The sequence below is a fragment of the Botrytis fragariae genome (assembly GCF_013461495.1).
Source record: "Botrytis fragariae strain BVB16 chromosome Unknown tig00000223, whole genome shotgun sequence".
Taxonomy (NCBI): Eukaryota; Fungi; Ascomycota; class Leotiomycetes; order Helotiales; family Sclerotiniaceae; genus Botrytis; species Botrytis fragariae.
Window position 1 is genome coordinate 527,868 of NW_023501001.1, and position 18,438 is coordinate 546,305.

At 43.6% G+C, this 18,438-nt stretch overlaps 9 protein-coding genes across 9 annotated transcripts; 5 read left to right on the forward strand and 4 right to left on the reverse strand.

Moving 5' to 3' along the window:
• Window positions 1–159: 159 nt before the first annotated feature.
• Bfra_010905 (putative pex19 family protein) lies at window positions 160–1,276 on the reverse strand (the record flags this gene model as incomplete). The annotated part of the gene is made up of 3 exons (XM_037341235.1): window positions 160–258; window positions 310–1,061; window positions 1,117–1,276. 3 exons carry the CDS (start codon window positions 1,274–1,276, stop codon window positions 160–162), a joined length of 1,011 nt encoding a protein of 336 aa, XP_037188654.1.
• Window positions 1,277–1,830: 554 nt separating this feature from the next.
• Window positions 1,831–2,481, forward strand: Bfra_010906 (putative sumo conjugating enzyme protein; the record flags this gene model as incomplete). Its single annotated transcript, XM_037341236.1, has 4 exons — window positions 1,831–1,865; window positions 1,918–2,081; window positions 2,144–2,167; window positions 2,228–2,481. The coding sequence occupies 4 exons, from the start codon at window positions 1,831–1,833 to the stop codon at window positions 2,479–2,481; spliced, it is 477 nt and encodes a 158-aa protein (XP_037188655.1).
• Window positions 2,482–3,304: 823 nt separating this feature from the next.
• Window positions 3,305–5,475, forward strand: Bfra_010907 (putative asparagine synthetase protein; the record flags this gene model as incomplete). Its single annotated transcript, XM_037341237.1, has 8 exons — window positions 3,305–3,330; window positions 3,426–3,476; window positions 3,535–3,560; window positions 3,618–3,644; window positions 3,704–3,739; window positions 3,795–3,943; window positions 3,993–5,281; window positions 5,334–5,475. The coding sequence occupies 8 exons, from the start codon at window positions 3,305–3,307 to the stop codon at window positions 5,473–5,475; spliced, it is 1,746 nt and encodes a 581-aa protein (XP_037188656.1).
• An 833-nt stretch (window positions 5,476–6,308) lies between these two features.
• Bfra_010908 (putative outer mitochondrial membrane protein porin protein) lies at window positions 6,309–7,594 on the forward strand. The gene is made up of 4 exons (XM_037341238.1): window positions 6,309–6,358; window positions 6,423–6,545; window positions 6,611–7,261; window positions 7,318–7,594. Exons 1-4 carry the CDS (start codon window positions 6,314–6,316, stop codon window positions 7,465–7,467), a joined length of 969 nt encoding a protein of 322 aa, XP_037188657.1. The 5' UTR covers window positions 6,309–6,313; the 3' UTR covers window positions 7,468–7,594.
• A 63-nt stretch (window positions 7,595–7,657) lies between these two features.
• Window positions 7,658–8,531, reverse strand: Bfra_010909 (uncharacterized protein; the record flags this gene model as incomplete). Its single annotated transcript, XM_037341239.1, has 2 exons — window positions 7,658–8,315; window positions 8,377–8,531. The coding sequence occupies 2 exons, from the start codon at window positions 8,529–8,531 to the stop codon at window positions 7,658–7,660; spliced, it is 813 nt and encodes a 270-aa protein (XP_037188658.1).
• A 339-nt stretch (window positions 8,532–8,870) lies between these two features.
• On the forward strand, window positions 8,871–10,449 carry Bfra_010910 (putative methionine type protein; the record flags this gene model as incomplete). The annotated part of the gene is made up of 5 exons (XM_037341240.1): window positions 8,871–8,910; window positions 8,995–9,995; window positions 10,046–10,207; window positions 10,257–10,343; window positions 10,393–10,449. The coding sequence occupies 5 exons, from the start codon at window positions 8,871–8,873 to the stop codon at window positions 10,447–10,449; spliced, it is 1,347 nt and encodes a 448-aa protein (XP_037188659.1).
• Window positions 10,450–11,576: 1,127 nt separating this feature from the next.
• Bfra_010911 (uncharacterized protein) lies at window positions 11,577–11,846 on the reverse strand (the record flags this gene model as incomplete). The annotated part of the gene is made up of 1 exon (XM_037341241.1): window positions 11,577–11,846. The coding sequence occupies one exon, from the start codon at window positions 11,844–11,846 to the stop codon at window positions 11,577–11,579; it is 270 nt and encodes an 89-aa protein (XP_037188660.1).
• A 233-nt stretch (window positions 11,847–12,079) lies between these two features.
• Bfra_010912 (uncharacterized protein) lies at window positions 12,080–12,343 on the reverse strand (the record flags this gene model as incomplete). The annotated part of the gene is made up of 1 exon (XM_037341242.1): window positions 12,080–12,343. The coding sequence occupies one exon, from the start codon at window positions 12,341–12,343 to the stop codon at window positions 12,080–12,082; it is 264 nt and encodes an 87-aa protein (XP_037188661.1).
• Window positions 12,344–15,196: 2,853 nt separating this feature from the next.
• Bfra_010914 (uncharacterized protein) lies at window positions 15,197–16,884 on the forward strand (the record flags this gene model as incomplete). The annotated part of the gene is made up of 3 exons (XM_037341243.1): window positions 15,197–15,736; window positions 16,059–16,122; window positions 16,169–16,884. The coding sequence occupies 3 exons, from the start codon at window positions 15,197–15,199 to the stop codon at window positions 16,882–16,884; spliced, it is 1,320 nt and encodes a 439-aa protein (XP_037188662.1).
• Window positions 16,885–18,438: the final 1,554 nt, after the last annotated feature.

Below are 18,438 nucleotides of genomic sequence, written 5' to 3' on the forward strand. Positions count from 1 at the left end.
TTTTGCTGTTAGCGTTGGTGTTTCAAACGGCTAGGGCCTGGTCGGTGTTTTGGTATGGTAAATGGATCGAATCATTTGGTGTTTGATTTTGAGATTATTGGTCATGGTATCACTGGTTTGTTAATATACACGAGTTACTATCACTAAGATATGGGTATTTTATTGTGTTGGGCAGCCTTCTTCTGGAGCCCCAAAAGCTTCTTGCGCTGCAGCCATATCTCCAACCAGATCTGCTGGTGGTGAGCCTGCTGCTTGCATCTGTAAATAATTAGCAGCGCGCCGCGATATGATATGACAGCTGATACACACCTTTTGCATTCTTTCTACAATATACTCTCGATCCGAAGCATTCTCATCCTTGTAGGTATTTTGCTCGAATCTAGCGACAATTTCCCTAACAAAAACTTGCTGTTCCTTGTATCGCTTTAGATCATCTGCTGGAGTACTGGCAGAGTTCTTCTCCAACCACGCGGGGAATTTATCATCCAATTCCTTCATCGGTTCGTATAATATCTCCTTATTAGTTAACTGCTCCATCATACCCAAAAGCATTTTCGAGAAATCCTCCTCACTGCCCTCTCCGTCCATACCACCAGCTCCCATAGCCTTCATCATCTCCGCTAGTAAATCGTCCGAGTTGTCCTCTGCTGCTGCAGCTGTCGCTTGATCCCCAGAAGCTTGCATTCTTTCCATCGTTTTCTTAATAGTTTCCTGGAATGTTTCCTCACTAGCTGAACTCGGGGCGGTTTTAGTCTTGGAAGGTCCGGGTTTTGGCGCAGATGGCGGTGGAGGTGCTGGTCCATTTTCCCCTAATCCACCCATCTCCTTCAGCATACTTTCAAACTGTGCCTGCATTTCTGGTGATGTCTCGAGTTCTCCCATTAGTTCGGCCATGCCGGCTTGTAACTGCTTTGCGAAATCATCGTCAGTGAGTTCTTCACCGCCGCCGAGAAGAGGGTCGTCCGCGACGGGTGGTTTCTCGGGACCAGAGGTTGCTGTTGTGGAGGTTGGTGCTGGTGCTCTCGATTCTGGCTTCGCAGCGTTGAACTCATCCAGCATGTCTAAGAATTTATCAGAATCTCATTTTCATATCTAGCATTAGATCAAATGATGTACCATCTAAATCATCTAAATCATCCTCGTCCGGATCTGGAACGTCCTCCCACGCCGCAGTAGCATCCGCAGCCTGTGTTTCAGAAACTGTACTTGATTCGCCAACCAAAGCTTTTGTCGAAGACTCTGCCAGTCCCGCGAGATCCCCAGGTTTCGACTCCATGTTTAATAGATGCTAGAGGAAACTCTATAAATCCTTTGCTGGGATCTTCAAAGGTGGGTATTCTTCTGCAGGCCGAAATGAATACGGCCAGTATGTGGAAAGTGCGGGGTATGATTGCGCCGGAAACGGTATGTCTAGGTAGTCTAATATTCAGCGAAAACTTAGACTTTATATATTTGAATATTGGGTTCTAAGAATTTAAATCATCTTGCGACGTACATTAGGCATGAAGATCATGAGATGAGAAGACTAGGCCGAGGCTGTCAATTCTGGTGTCGGGCATTGTTGATAGTGGGGGTCCTCCGAGCTAGTGAATTGTACTTCTTTCTTTTGCCTTGTCTGGACGCTTCATAAATTAACGAATCTTGAGCCTCGTAGCTAGCAACCACCAAACCTTTCCATAACAACTTATTCTTCTGCGTTTGTAGAAATACAAAAAGTAGCATTAACTCTTTGGGCTTTTGGTCTCTATCGATAGCCAGTTTGACAAAGTCTTCTCCAATCTCAAATTCTGAGTTGCGCTTTCCTGAACAAAATCCAGCCTCATCTTCAAAATGACGCTCTGTCTCAATCGTCTCACGGAGGAACGGTAAGGTTTGCACAGTTTGGAAATCTGGAACGAAGTCTAATGGGATCTACAGTAAGCAATGGCGAAAGGATCATCCATTTGGGTTTTCTGCAAAGCCTATTCGCAACCCCGCCACGAACACCATTGATATGAAGATTTGGGACTGCGGTGTACCTGGCAAGGCTGGCACACTATGGGAGGGAGGTCTTTTCAAGCTGAATATTATCTTTCCAGATGGTAAGTCCTTTTACTCACATTCACGACATAGTTATGGATCTGCGCTAATATACAATTTATAGAATACCCAACCAAACCTCCAAAGTGTATGCGACTTCACATTATTTCCATATTTGACATCCGATCTAGAACTAACAAACAAACAGGCAAATTCACACCACCTCTCTTCCACCCTAACGTCTACCCCTCTGGCACAGTCTGTCTTTCGATTTTGAACGAAGAAGAAGGCTGGAAGCCTGCCATCACCATCAAGCAAATCCTCCTTGGCATCCAAGAACTCCTCGATACCCCCAACCCCGATTCTCCTGCCCAAGCCGATGCCTACAATCTCTTCAAGAAGGACAAGTCCGCGTACGAGAATAAGATCAAGCGCATCGTAAAAGACAATCCAGCTCCTTAGGGGGGCAGGGAAATGCACATGCGATAGTAAAGGCGATGGATTTATTTGGCGGGAAGTATTGGCGTTCATTGGGCACATAATCTTTCAAAGCATAAGGGGATATCAATACGGGCGTACCTAGCAGCGGAAATACGTTACTTTGATGCAGCGCTTTGGTCAAAGAAGTTTACTGAGTACCCTAGATGAGTTACAGTATCTATCTACTCAATGGGACATGGGAAAAACATGAAGAAAATGAGCTTTTTCAATCTATACCACCTCTTCGTTACTTTGTTGTGTTATGATCTACCAGTCTCCTCTGTCCCTTGAGTCACCTCGTGGAGAAAGCTACTTGCGTCTATCCATCGATCGATCCATACATATGTGCCCATAGTCTAGCATTCCAGAAACACTACCACCCACAATTATGACTGTATCCCGCCAAGCAATTTCCTCTAGGAAAAGATATCATAAAATTCCAGAACCTCGACATCTAGCTGTTACTCACCCAAAGGCAATTGACACCAAAATTAGCAATGCTGCAACATCATTGGTTCTACTGAATCGCTATCAGTAAAATAAAGGGCTCAAGCCACATAATGCACCTTCGGTATCCTTGCCACAATCCACATCCGACTATCGGCCCATGAGCTAAGGTAATTTTGTAATATTTTGGAGCCAAGGTAAGTCATGCACATACCAAAACCACTGAGCATCGAAACTATTACTCACAGGCAGTTTTTATTTGGGTACATAACTTTCTTCTCTCCCATTTTTTGAACTTCTTTTCTCTAGAGCTTATTTTACATTTCACATTAAACGGATTTACATATACGAATTCAAGATGTGTGGTATTTTTGCTTGTCATTGGTATGTATCAATTGTCTCTATTTACAATTGGGAATGCGATTTTTTAATGATAGTGGGGGCCCCGCGATGGATTTTGAGAATTAACAATTGTATAGTCACCCAGATGTTAAGGCTTTCAAGCCTACGGCCTTGCGAATGGCGAAGCAGTGAGTGATTCTGTTCGAAGGAGGGAGCTGGAATTGGAGAACTGACTGTGAAATCTAGAGTTCGTCATCGTGGACCAGACTGGAGTGAGTCACCTATGGTGAAAAGGGATGTTTGGACTTGAGACTGATGATAATAATTAGGTGGAAACGTTATTTCCAACAACACAAGTACGTTGCGCCTAGGGAAATGGGTCTTGTAGGAGCTTTGACTGATCGATTGACTGTAGTTCTTGCGCATGAGCGTTTGAGTATCGTTGGCGTTGGTAAGTTTTCACCGCTGAAATCTGCATTGATATACATAGACTGACAATAATCTAGAGAGTGGAGCGCAACCAATCACCAACGCAGACGATACCCTCGTACTCGCAGTCAATGGCGAAATTTATAACCACAGAGTCATCCGTAAGGGACTCAAGAACCAATACCACTTCAAGACACATTCCGATTGCGAAGTCATAATACCACTGGTGAGAAATTCGAAGGAAAGAGTTGGATTCATGACTGAACATTTGTTAGTACATGGAACATGATATCGATGCGCCAAAACATTTGGACGGAATGTTCTCATTTGTTTTATACGACAAAAAGCAAGACCGCACAATTGCTGCACGCGACCCCATTGGCATTACCAGTTTCTACCAAGGATGGTCGAGCAAGACACCAGGAGCCGTATACTTTGCATCTGAACTGAAATGTTTGCACCCTGTCTGCGACAAAATCATTGCTTTCCCTCCAGGACATGTTTATGACTCAAAAACCGAAAAGACAACAAGGTATTTCGAGCCATCTTGGTGGGACCCAAAGAACGTTCCATCAACCCCAATTGATTACAAGCTTTTGAGAGAAACACTTGAAATGTCTGTTCGTAAGCGTCTCATGGCTGAGGTTCCTTACGGAGTTTTGTTGTCCGGAGGTCTCGACTCGAGTTTGGTGGCTGCCATCGCTCAAAGAGAGTCTCTACGCCTAAAAGCCGCTACGCTAGCTGCAATTGAGAGCGGAAGCGGAACTGCAACACCAACCGCAAACGAGGACCAAGGAGAAGGACTTGTTGGTATTGATGACGATAACAAATTGTCGACTCTCACCTACCTTCCTCAACTTAACTCCTTCTCCATTGGTCTACCAAACTCCCCTGATACCAAGGCTGCGAAAGAAGTTGCCAAGTTCCTTGGTACCAAGCATCATGATATGACTTTCACCATTGATGATGGTTTGAACGCGCTTTCTGATGTTATTTTCCACTTGGAAACATATGATGTAACAACTATTCGTGCATCTACTCCTATGTTCCTTCTCTCGAGAAAGATCAAGGCTATGGGTGTCAAGATGGTATTGAGTGGAGAAGGTAGCGACGAGATCTTTGGAGGTTACCTATACTTCCATGCTGCACCAGATAAGGCAGCTCTTCACGAAGAGACCGTCCGCAGAATCAAAAACTTACATTTGTCTGACTGCTTGAGAGCTAACAAGTCGACTTCCGCTTGGGGATTGGAAGCTCGTGTTCCTTTCCTCGACAAGGAATTCCTCGAAGTTTCTATGAACATCGACCCACAAGAGAAGATGATCACTAAGGATCGTCTTGAGAAATACATTCTCCGAAAGGCTTTTGACACATCAGATGATCCAAGTCAGAAACCATACCTCCCAGAACACATTCTTTATAGACAAAAGGAGCAATTCAGTGACGGTGTTGGTTACGGATGGATCGATGCTCTCAAGGATAACGCTGAACTACACGTTACCGATGAGATGATGAAGAACCCCAAGCCTGAATGGGGATCCGATATTCCAGATACCAAGGAAGCGTAAGTTCTCTGCTCTATCCAACGAGAACTGAAATACTAACAGGAGTAATAGTTACTGGTACCGAACAATGTTCGATGAGCACTTCCCACCATCTTGTGCAGAGAGTGTTATGAGATGGACCCCAACTTGGTCTAAACAAACCGACCCCAGTGGAAGAGCTATCGCCATCCACAACGAAAAGTATGACGAGTAATTGTAGCGTGAAGATTTTCCTTCTCAGAATGTTGTATCTATTGGAAGGTTACAAAAATGATAACCACTTATTTTCGAGCATCTTGTGGACTCCAAATTTGAGCTACCAATAAAGTGGAAAGATTGTGGAGTTAAATAGATGGATGAAACCATTGATAGATACCTACCTAGTAGATAGTTGAATCCCCACGAAATTCCATCTTATGCACAGTTAACGGTTTGAGTCTGTGCTGGGAATTTTGAGTTTGATGTTATTTTATGGCTTAAATATACTTTGACTTTGTTGGGGCATGGATGGATGAGCACTGCGGGTTCCTTCTAATGCTAGTAAAAAACTGCGAATTGTTTCACAACCCCTCAGTGTCACTGCCTTCGCTCTCCATTGCAGTAGAAAGTTGCGAATCAAGCTTGCAAATATAAACAAACAGATAATCTCATTTGGCGTCAATTTTTGAGGTGTATTTGAAGATTGAACGAATCCAATACCACTCCAAAACGTGAAAATGGTCGATCTTGTAACATCCTTTTTGCTTTTGCGTTGTTGAATGAGAGAGATTTCATCATTTGGTGAAAGATGTTTGTTGCATAAGACGGAACCATGAATGGATGTCGTTTACAGGGGGTCGCATATGGAAGGAGGCACATGAGTATTTGGACCAATAACAATCCCACGTTCCATGTCCGACTTCTGCCGCTTGGTTCCTCACGATTCGAAATTCTTTAGGGAACAAAAAACCACGTCCTCTTCAACTTCATCCTCGTTTACTTCCGTATCTGTACAACTTTGTCGAATTCCATCCCCAAAGCTCAATCAATTCAGTTCATCTAATTCTTCAATCATGTCTGTCCCAGCTTTCACCGATATCGCCAAGGCGTCCAACGATGTAAGATACTTCTAAAGATGCGCATGTTTACAAAATATTTGAAGCTAACCGCAATGTCAACCAGTTGCTCAACAAAGATTTCTACCACCTCACTGCTGCCGCACTTGAGGTTAAGTCGAATACTCCAAACAATGTCGCATTCAAAGTGACTGGAAAGAGCACCCACGACAATGCCACAAGTGGTCTGGTACGAAAACACGGGAAATAATTAAATTTTTTGACAAACGCTGATGGACAGTTTCCTGTGTGCAGTTAGAGGCCAAGTTCACAGACAAGCCAACTGGTATATATTTTAAACAATTTATTCTACAATATTTCCCCGTTCATAGTCCATTTGGTTTCTTTCTCATCAGACAACCCGGTTGTGCACAGTTACTAATCCAGTATGACGGCGGAACAGGCTTGACTCTTACTCAAACATGGAACACCCTCAACGCTCTCGACACCAAGATTGAGATCAACGACACCATTGCCAAGGGTCTCAAGGCTGAGATTCTCGGTTCTTTCGCTCCTACCACCCAGAAGAAGGGCGCAAAGGTCAACCTTCACTTCAAGCAACCCAACTTCCACGGACGCGCATTCTTCGATCTCCTCAAGGGCCCAACTGCCACCGTTGACGCTGTTATCGGACAAGATGGTTTCTTGGCTGGTGCCACCGCTGGTTATGATGTCCAAAAGGCAGCTATCACCAGCTACTCTGCCGCTGTTGGATACACTGCCCCCACTTACAGTGCTGCCATCACTGCTGCTGACAACTTGAGCGTCTTCTCCGCTTCATACTACCACAAGGTCAACACTCAAGTCGAGGCTGGTGCCAAGGCTACCTGGGACTCCAAGAACACCAACTCTGTTGGTCTCGAGGTTGCTAGCAAGTACAGACTTGACCCACTCTCCTTCGCCAAGGTAAGCAGTTTGTGCAGAAATATTTCAAAAATTTCGCTAATGCAAGGAAATTATAGGTCAAGATCAACGACCGTGGTGTTGCCGCTGTTGCCTACAACGTTGTTCTCCGACCTGGTGCCACCCTTGGTCTTGGTGCCTCCTTCGATACCCAAAAGCTCGACCAAGCTACCCACAAGATCGGTACAAGCTTCACATTCGAGTCATAGAGCAGGATTATTCGAGATTTGGGAGTTGGCCGTACGATAGTAGAATAGAGGTGTAATTCTGATATCATTTTCTGTGGTACGCGCATTTTAGCATTGCAACGGAGTGACTGTCTTTATTGTAATTGACCGAAATATGTGCATTAAGGATAGATAATTCTATGGTATATTTTTTGGGTCAATGTTTATGTGACTATATCTTTTTTGGCCTTCCAGCACTCGTCACCCTCTCATAAATGTATGACGGTATAGCGACGCTCATAGATATTACTGCGCTGAGAATGACGAAATTCGCGAAGGTGCTCCTTTCTCGGTCCGCCGGAATAAAATGTTCACTCATCCGGCGTCGCCTCCTTCTATCCACGTTATCATGTGTTTGTGTATGTGCTCTTTTATCAAAGTGTGGGATATCTCCTTCCGGGCCCCATGGCATCTGACCCGTTCCCATCCCTCCGCCCATTTCTGTCTTCGGTGGAGCCTCCGCACCTGGCGCACCATTATCCTGCGCAGCTCGTCTTTTCGCACTGTGTTCTCCCCATCCTCCACTTCTATAGAAACTAGGCGGCGGCCCACGAAACTGGGTTCGGCGTCTACTCAACCCGCTAGCCGGTCTACCACCTGCTGGCCCGCTAGACGAATAGGAACCTTGTGGTGGACGATGGCCCGTTCCATGACTATGACCGTGACCGTGAGCATGAGAATGTATATGGTGTTCTCGATCGTAGGCCTGTCGCTTGGCTGGAGTACCGAGGATAGCCCATGCTTCGGAGATTTTCACGAAGCGTTTTGATGCAGAGGGGTCGGAGGGGTTGTGATCGGGATGATGAACTTTACTGAGAGCGTAGAAAGATCTTGAGGAGACTGAGTTAGTATATTGGCGTCAATTGAGAATGAGAAAGGAGGCGATCGTACTTTTTGATTTCGGCCGGTGTAGCATCTGGAGCGACTTGCAAAGTCTCGTAGTGGTTTTGAGCGGGGTTCCTGTAGATAGCGGTACTATGAAAAGAAAATCGCTGTGGTCGAATTCGTGGGACGACAAAAGGAGAGGGGCGAAAGAAGAGTGGCATTCCTCATCGTTGAATTGGGGAATTATAGGGAAAAGAAATGATGAAATGAGAGAGCTTCCATGGGAACTTTACATTTAATATATTAAGCCTGGAATGCCAGTGACGGCATAGATTTCCAGTGATTGACAGGGGTCTGCCCAAACATTACTACTAACCGAGACATCTTATCCCGATGTTAACCCATCACCACCTTGGCGGGGAAAGCAATTGTTAGATTTCTCTTTCAATTAATTATTATTTTGCCAACGGCTGGACTTTTGTTATTAATACAAAGGTCAATTACATACATCTGTAGCATTGGAAACAAGACTCGAGGGTCTTGTTGTAAGGTGATTCAAGATGGCAGCACAGGTTACTGACGCGTTGAAGAATTTGAAGGGTAAGTAAAAATCAACCCCTCCTTCGGGGGGGGTTGCGCTATAACTCTCTATTCTTGGGGAATACGATCTAACAAAATTTACAGTGAAGGACCCCAATGCTGTAATGGAGTCAGCCGCCGAAGCAAAGGCAAATGGAAACGCGCAACCCGAAGCCGAGGCCGAAGATTCAGATGACGATGAAGAGGAGCCAGTAAATGGTGAAGGTGCCGGGGAAGGAGGAGCAAAAAAGAAGAGGAAGAGGAAGAAGAAGCCCAAGAAGAAGGCTGGAGCGAACCCTAAAGTCCAATCGTCGCCTCCACGAGTTCTCCTGTCGAACCTGTTTCCAAGCGGCGAGTACCCTGTTGGAGAGGAAGTCGAATATAGAGACGAAAATAACTATCGAACTACAAGCGAAGAGAAGCGTTATTTGGATCGCATGAACAACGATTTCTTGCAGGAGTATCGACAGGGTGCCGAGATTCATAGACAGGTCAGACAATATGCTAAAGCCAACATTAAGCCCGGGCAGACCTTAACGGAAATCGCGGAAGGAATCGAGGACAGTGTGAGAGCTTTGACTGGTCACCCTGGATTGGAGGAGGGAGACAATATTAAGGGTGGTGTCGCTTTCCCAACTGGTGTCAATCTAGATCATATTGCTGCTCATTACAGTCCGAACGCTGGAAACAAGACCGTTTTGGCTTATGAGAATGTCATGAAAGTCGATTTCGGAGTTCACATCAACGGTAGGATTGTGGATAGTGCTTTTACTATTGCATTTGATCCCATGTACGATAATCTTCTCGAGGCGGTTAAGCAAGCTACCAATACCGGAATCAAGGAAGCCGGAATTGATGCGAGATTGGGAGAAATTGGCGAGCACATTCAGGAGACAATGGAGAGTTACGAGGTTGAGATCAAGGGTCAAACTTATCAAGTCAAGCCGATTAGAAACTTGAATGGTCATGATATTCTACAATGGAAAATCCATGGTGGAAAGAGTGTCCCAATTGTTAAGAGCAATGACCAGACAAAGATGGAAGAAGGAGAGGTTTTCGCCATTGAAACTTTCGGCAGTACCGGAAATGGTTATGTTCGAGATGATGTAAGTTCATATATGAAAACCTCCTGGTTACAGATATTAATCAGTTACAGCTCGAATGTTCTCATTACGCGAAGGTTGCTGATGCCCCTAATGTTCCATTACGTATCGCATCGGCTGGCAAACTTCTTAATGTTATCAACAAGAACTTTGGCACCTTACCTTTCTGCAGAAGATATTTGGATCGTTTAGGCCAAGATAAATACCTACTCGGAGTAAGTTTGTATTCACCAATACTTCTAGCACAGCATCTAACAAAAACAGTTAAACGCATTAGTCTCCCATGGTATTGTGCAAGATTACCCACCTCTTGTCGATAAAAAGGGCTCTTACACCGCGCAATTTGAACATGTAAGCTCTTCCATGCCCGTTGAAAGAAACACTCGCTAACAAGAAATAGACAATCGTCCTCAGACCAAACTGCAAAGAGGTGATCAGTCGCGGTGATGATTATTAGTCGATTAGTCCATTAGAAAATATAACTTCACTTTTCGCATTGCATGCATGATGATGGGAAAACGGATTGGGCATAGACATATCCCTTTTGTGGCGTTGGGGATCTTTTGCAACATACTTTTTACATAGGAATCTGAATCTTGAGAATATCAAAATGATATATGGTGAATGAGATGATATTATTAGGCTCGAATTCGTCATTAGTGCAGAAATGTATTTGTTTGTGGTGTCATGTGTATGACGTGAGGCTGTTTGGTGAAAGAGGGGTCTTGATTTAGGTTGATATGATTAATTTGATGACATTCTATGAGATTGCAGTTTTAATAATCTCACGTGAAGACTTCTGCGATAGTTATGTGTGTCGTTCCGTCTAATCGCATTCCAATTTAGACATACAACGGCTCTTTTCATGAGCGAGAAGAGATCATAGATCATAAGAGTATTTAGCACTTTAATGTCGTCGTATATGTTGAGATTGTATAGCCTTCACCAAAGAGTGGAATTGGAGATAGTATTTGGTTTGATATTTATTGGTGATTCACTTACACGTTGTTCGACGCCATTCCTCATCGTTGGAACTAGTGGATTGGCTCGGGAGACCTTTGCTTGCGCATCGATTGATCGTGGATTGTTGAAGGAGAAAGGGAAATTTTCTGGTTGAAGATATTGTGAGTCTTTGGGATCGTAAGATCGTAGCATGGGGGGGGGTTAGATGAGGTTCGTGTCCGAATCATTCCTACAGCGATGGGTTGAAAAGAAATGTTGGAGGTGATGAATGACAGTCGATGAGGAGCTTCGTGGAAGCAATACCGGGAGGCAAGTAAATGTAGACGAAAGACCAACGGCAGATTGTATATCGAAAGTTGATACGATCATTAATCGCTAGCTCTTTGAGACTTCCATGTCCCACCACCCACGGTCAATCAATCCTGAGAGGCCAAAGCGGCGAGTTCAACTCCCCTTTCCACTTATCTTCGCCTTTTTTGTCACTTTTCTTCTCCTGGGTGTGGATGTCGACTTTTGGACTTTACTTGAGCGTAGAGTTCGAGTTTTGGAAACTTCAAATGGTTTTGACTTGTTGGGTTTTAGCTCCGACTGCAGAATCTCTTCCTCTTCTAATGATACGTCCTAGATCTTGTTCTGCTCCGGCATCTCCTCTTTCCAATTCATCTCTTCTGTCAACATCCTTGCAAATTCCTGAACCTTTTCCGGCTTGAAATATGGACCCTTTGAAGGTAAGTCCAGCGATCCTGTGTAGGGGAACAAGTAAGCTTGTCTGGATGGTCGGTCCAATTCTACCACATCTACCACCAAATTTTCCATCCCTCTTATTTTCCTCAATGTAGAAAGGCCTCTTGCCGTCAATAAATCCAACTTTGGTTGCTTACTACCAGACATCGTATCCTGTTCGACTCCTATTTTGAGAGTCCTCAACGATTTACACTCGCCAAGTAACTTGAATGCATCTACTCTCTGAAGTCCACTGAATCGGAAAATATATGGCGAATACACAGTCGCTTTTCCTCGCCAATCATATATAGATAACAATACAAACTCCAAGTGCCAGCAAACCAGAACGCATTCTCACTGTGGAAAACCTGGTTTGATTCTTTGTAAAGCTGTTCGCACGTTCAAGCCAATATAAGTATGTCTTCGGCATCTGACTGGAAAACCTCCCTGAGATCTTTTCGTTCTTGATACTCGGATTCCTTGAGGAGTTGATGAACATTAGGCCAAATTGTATTGTCGTCTGGTTTGAGATAGTCAGAGCTCGTTACTCTTGGCTTGTCAATTCGCTGTCCCATTTGAACATATCGATGAATTTCGTCCCGAATTTCGCGAGGTAGGGCGAGGAGGGGACACTTTGGGGGCTTACTGCGACGGAGTGAAGGCATATTTGGTGGATGCTTGATAATAACAGTAGGGTATTGAATGAAGGTTTCGCTGATTTTGACTTGGTAGTTGAAAATGTAAGTTCTGGTACGTATACTTCAATCCAAGTTATTGTGATTCTTGATATCATTAAAAGTAGTATGAAAGAATTTTAAATAAGAAATAAGAAATTCGAGTGCTTAGGGCATCTACTACAGCTTCCTTGTAGGTACATGATACAAGTCTCGACATTATTGTAAGAGGTGGCAGTACAGTGTGAACGAAGCGGGGTGGTCACAGACGCGACGTTGCTCGAGGGAAACGAGATTGTCGCCTGGTCACGTTTTATGCATACATGGCTTTAAGGTTAGCTAATGATGAAATGATGACAAAGGTTACTTCTGTTCCCTTATAACTCCAGTATACTAATAACTATATCAAGTGCAAAAATGATATTGGATTTCACGTCTGGTATTCACGGGATCTGAGTATAACGTCATTCTCACAGATTCTTATGTGTTTACTCTTAAACATAAGTCAAATTAGAAAGATAGTGATATTATCACTCAATACCAATACACTGTTCACCGCATATTTAACACGGGAGAGCCTATCTTCGATATACAAACGGCCGTGGCTAGCAGATCGAGATGGAGGGATAATTGCGCACGAGGAACACTCAAATAAGTGGCCAAGTCTGTGATCAATGCAAAAAGCGCAAGGTAAGATGTGATCGTTTACTCCCGGAATGCACAAATTGTTCCAAGTTTCATCGCCAATGTGAATTTTCAAATCAGGAGAAAAGACCTAATGTTACCAAAAAGCTGTAAGTCAACCTCCTTCAGACCTTCGTGGGGGAACATAAATTGACCTGGACCGGGTTGAAGATTTTGATGGCCTAAATACCAGGCTAGCTAGTATCGAAAGTGTTGTCTCTCAAATTGCACAGCATTTAAATAGCACACATTCATCAATCGCATCATCCACCTTCACTGCTTCTCCACATCACGAGGCCATTGATTTTTCTATTCATGCTTCTATTCCTGATGATCCGTTTGGAAACAATCAACCAGGCCCACGGCCAAGAAGATATGACCGATCTTCACATAGATTCATGGATGCTGCTGGCGACGACAGATTCTATGGACAGAGCTCCGCTTACGCTTCTTTTGATTGCACAAAAGTACAGTTCGCAAAGAAAGCCAAATCCAAATATTATGGCAGGGGGGGGGGGTGCTCAAAAGATGGAGACCTCATGTTAAAGCTCTTGAATAATGCCAAGATATTTTTCCCAATCTTGGACACACTTTTTAAGTCGAGAACCGCCAGCATTCAAGCTCTTTTTACATTGGTAAGTGAATCTAATTGTCCCGAAACATTCGGCCCTTAGTACTGGTGATAATATTTGGTCTGGGCTTAGGCCTTGATCTCTTTTGGACTTCCCACGCAGATGGACAAGAGTGTGTCTAACAGTCCTCAGAGTTTTGTTACCAGAAAGTTCTATGATCATCAAGTAGCTGCGAACCACATAGCATTAGCTCACCAAATGTCGAGATCCATTGGCCTGCATCAACCTGGCAAATTCGTAAGTCCAGAGCGAACTAATCTTTTCTGGTCGATGTGTATCATAGACAAATTAAGGCTCTTCAGATGCGCCCAATGTTGTCAATCATACCTGTTCAGATGTAGTGTCCCATTGCCGGAGTTTGATCAGCCAAGCCCATTGGAGGTATCCTTCTTGGCCAAAATCAAAATGGCTTGCTTTCTCGAAGAAATCTACAGGGAATTTTATATGAACCATACTGTAAAGCACTACAAATAAAGCATGCCGGCTTATTCAGTCATGAAATCTCTCGCATCATAACCAGTAATCTGTATCTTTTCCAGAGGAAGTGAATGGCAAAGAGATCATTCCCTACTAAGAAAAGACCAGAACTACTTGGGATCATGGACCACAATTCAGATGGGACCATCTTTGATTTAAAAGTCAGGGAAACTGGAAGGTTGAATGATTCATTTCTTCGAATGGACCAGATTGCATAATGCAATTCCAAATTTTCTATCATCATAAAGAAAAACGAGATAGTCCTGGGAGATTGAAAAACTTTATGGCCATCTTTTTTGCCAATGTTACTCGATCTACTGGTTCAAACAACGCAATACCGAGATGAGAAAATTGCATCGCCAAAGAACGAATACCTTATCACGCTCTTTCTGAGCTCGCCTCGAAGGCATTCAGATGCAATTTACTCAAATTTTGGTGCTCCAGAGTCTTTTCAATGTCGGCGATCATCACATTCCCAAGCTGCCGCTCGTTATTTTTGTCACTCCACAACTTATTTGAAGCTTGGCTTTTATTCCAGTACCAAAGATCATGTATGTCAACTTTCGAGGCTATTGTTTTGTTCGGGACACAGAGAATATGCCCAAACCAAAGAAAAAAGAGCGACAAAGTTGATCAAGTCTGCATGCATGGTATTCATTTCAAAGAGGAATCATTCAAAACAATTCGAAGAACGAAAGTATACAATCAGAAACATTCACCGGCACAAAGACGCAGAATATTAGTATGCAAGAGTAGAAATCTCAACGCTTATAGCGAGGGAGTCAGGCTGCACTTGATTCCTTCCCTAAATGGCTATAGAACTATCTTTCTAGAGTTGGTGATCTCAATAGCGCAAGTTACCACCCGGAATCGGAAGCCTCGATTCAATGCTTGGAAAACTATGGATTTTTGAGAACACCTACTTCAATATCCCATTGATGTGGTTTTTTTTTTTTTCAACAATCACAAAGTTTATAACAGTATCTTAATCTTTCATTTTATATATCGAGTCATTTTCGTTTACTTAATTGTTCTCTCGATAAACATAAATATGCCTACTTCACCGGAATCTGCTTCGCCCGAGTCTCCTTTATCTGAATCTCCTCCATCCGAGTCTCTTTCACCCGAGAGTCCTCCACCAAAGTTTATTTTATCTGAGTCTCCTTCGTCTAAGCTTATTTTACCCGAGGCTCTTTTATCTGAGTTCACTTCATCTGAGCCTCTTTCACCCGAATCTCCGTCATCTAAGTCTCTTTCACCCAGGCCTCAATCGGCACTATTCGTTGATCGTGGATTAAAAGTGCAAGTCTGGCTCGATACTTTGGTCGAGAAAGGGGGCTGCAATAGTGGAAGGGGTCGCGGGCCCCCAATCTTTTGCGAAAGTCTTCTCGATATAGACTCTCCTCAAGACTGGCGGCAGATGCTGCACAATCTCCAGCGAATTATCGACCTTCAATTTGTCCCTCTTTTGGAAGCGAGTCCCGAGATCGTCGACGTGTTTGTTGTTTGGGATGGAGATGTGCCACCAGAATGCGACGGATGGTCGAAGTGGTCGGAATGGTTGAAATGCAAGAGGTGGAATGGCATTGGGGTAAAACAATGAAGTTGTACAAAATTGAGAAAGGTCCACGGTATAGGATTAATTTCGAGTTTCTCCTCGAATTGCTGGCTGATAGGGATTATCGCGACGTGATACATTGCTCTCTTAATAGGCCACTCATCCCCAAAAACACCCCAATGGCCTTCATGGACCACACTGAAAAATCCAATGTCAAGACTCTTCACGAGGGGTAGCGAATACATCATTTTAAAGCAATTAATCAGGAAGGCAGCCGGATATTTTTACTATCCAGGCACCATTTATCATGTTTTACTTGGAAATATTTCTATTGACAAAACCTCCCTCGACTCAGACTCCACTTGAAACATTAAATCAAGTTTTCTATATTGTTTTAGAACATTCAGCAGTAGGATCAAGTACGTTTTTGTTCGGGGTCAAGCAAACGCAATCTGACTGTATTAGTGAATATTTGTGGCTGTACACTTGTTGAGCTTAGCGTCCTGAATACTTTTCCAGCTTTATATCATACCTATTCTTCTATTTTCTGGTCATGGACCCCTCATTCAAAGCAATACAATCCTTTTGACGGGATATCTATCATCTCCCTGGAGTTCAAAACAGTGAGTTATAGCTCTCTTGAATCATACTTCACAGACCTAACAAATTTCTTTCCAGAAATGTCTGATCAATCCTCATCAAGCGTTCAATCCTCAATGACTCCTGGTATACAAATTCGAGCTATGAATATTTCAGATGGCTCACCTCCTTTTCTTTGCAATACGCCTCTTGGAATCGTTCCGCTACCAGACTTCTCAGCGATTTCGACTACGCTCATACAGATCATCAATACTCAAGCTTTCTCTCGAAACTTTTCGTGCATAGAAGGAGATATATCCATCTTCATCCACTGGGCAGGAGAAACCGCCGAAAAGTACGCCTATCAAACGGCATCTCGATGCTGGAACAATATCTCATTGGACTTGATGCTGCTATCCGAGAAAAGATTCTCCGTCGATAGTCCAGATGAATTGAAAGATCTCTGGAGCTTTTTGGCGAAGAGAAGATATCGAGATGAAATCTTCTGCATTTTCGAGGCATCACCTATCCGGTCATCTGATCTCACTTCCGAGTCTGAGAAAGATGCCTATCGAAGGGATAGAATTCACTCTGATGGCTAAAAAGAAAAGTTTCTGGGATGCGGCTATGTGTGGAAGAGCCTTTGATTTGATGATCACTAGTTTAGACAGGACGTTTCACTACTTCTGAAAGTATGGTTGATAGCGAGGCTTAGCGTTACTTATCATTTTCTTTACGTACGGAGCACTGGACAAATCAAGCGTCTAACTTTGAACTTCCGTCTTCTGAACATATGTGCATTTTCAAATTCACACATTAAGTTTCCCTGTGAAAGACTCTCCACTTTTCACAGGACAAGTAAGACCCTCGTCTCAAAATCATTCAGAATCCCTTCTCATACCCCCCCTTTGACAACATATGCTACCTACCTGACTATTTCCTTCAAAATCCGCATCCAAGTAAGACTTTTGCCACACCACCAATCCCCAATCCCCAGATACGAAGACCAGCATGATCTTCAAGTCTGCGAATGAGTAATCTTCTTCGTCTAATAACATATCATCTCATCAACCCAATCAGTTATCTGTCTAAATGAAAGCGGGCCCCTAAACCTCGTTCGCTCGCTCGTTGCACAACAGCCGGCGCAAAAAATTTCTTGCAAACATCACGAATATCTGCCGCCGTGTCGCGAATTGCGAGTTGATAAAACTGCGAGCATCATATCAAAAAGGGAGAACTAGCAGACATAAAGAAAAACTATTCGAAGAGATTGAACTTGTGTATTTGGATTGTGTACTCACGGCATACTTGTAGCCGCATTTTCTACATCGATTGTTATGCACTAGAGGATTTCAAGTTCATAACTTTCAAGAAATATATCACATTATAAAATACTTATTCTATCTTCATTGCTAACTATATGCTATTTCGCATCCCCATACATGCACTTCCAAACATGTCCTCGGCCTGCTCAGCCAGCCCACGACATGTCGATCTCGGAATTTCAACACCAGTAGCTAGTCTTGAAGGCAATAGCGCCAAGTCTGAGTCCTAACCCCAAGTGCCCTCCAATGAACCAGTCATCGATCCAAACATCGTAACATGAAGTTCACTGAATGACCTGAAGCCTCATAAAACTGGTCAACGACCCGAGAATTCTACCTTACTATTCTATTTTCATTGCCAGATGTAACAGTGTCATTGAATAGCAGTATCTTCAATAGCGCAGATACTGTTGTGGGTATGTTTGGTGTCTCCTTTAAACTAACAAGTTTGGGAACAAGTTTATTTGTTCCTGTAAAGTAGTCTCACCCACCTCGGAGGTATTACAACGAGCGATATGCGGAAGTAAATAGCTTTCTGAAAGGCAGGGGTACAGCTTCGGAACTAGCTTCTTTGAACCTCTCTCGGGGAAATTTGGTCGCAAAATGCCCCTCGTGTTGGACCCTTCGGATTCGTCATTTTCCGTATACCAGTTGAGGTAGCTCAAAACATGGCGACAGTTTTAATTTGCCGATTGCTGTCTAGCGGATATGGGATGGCACCACAGAGTGTCCTTGGGGGTATATTGGTAGATATATGGAACCCAATTCACCGAGCGTTATCATAGTATTGAGGGCAATTTGACCAACTATATAATATCGTGCAGTAAGAGG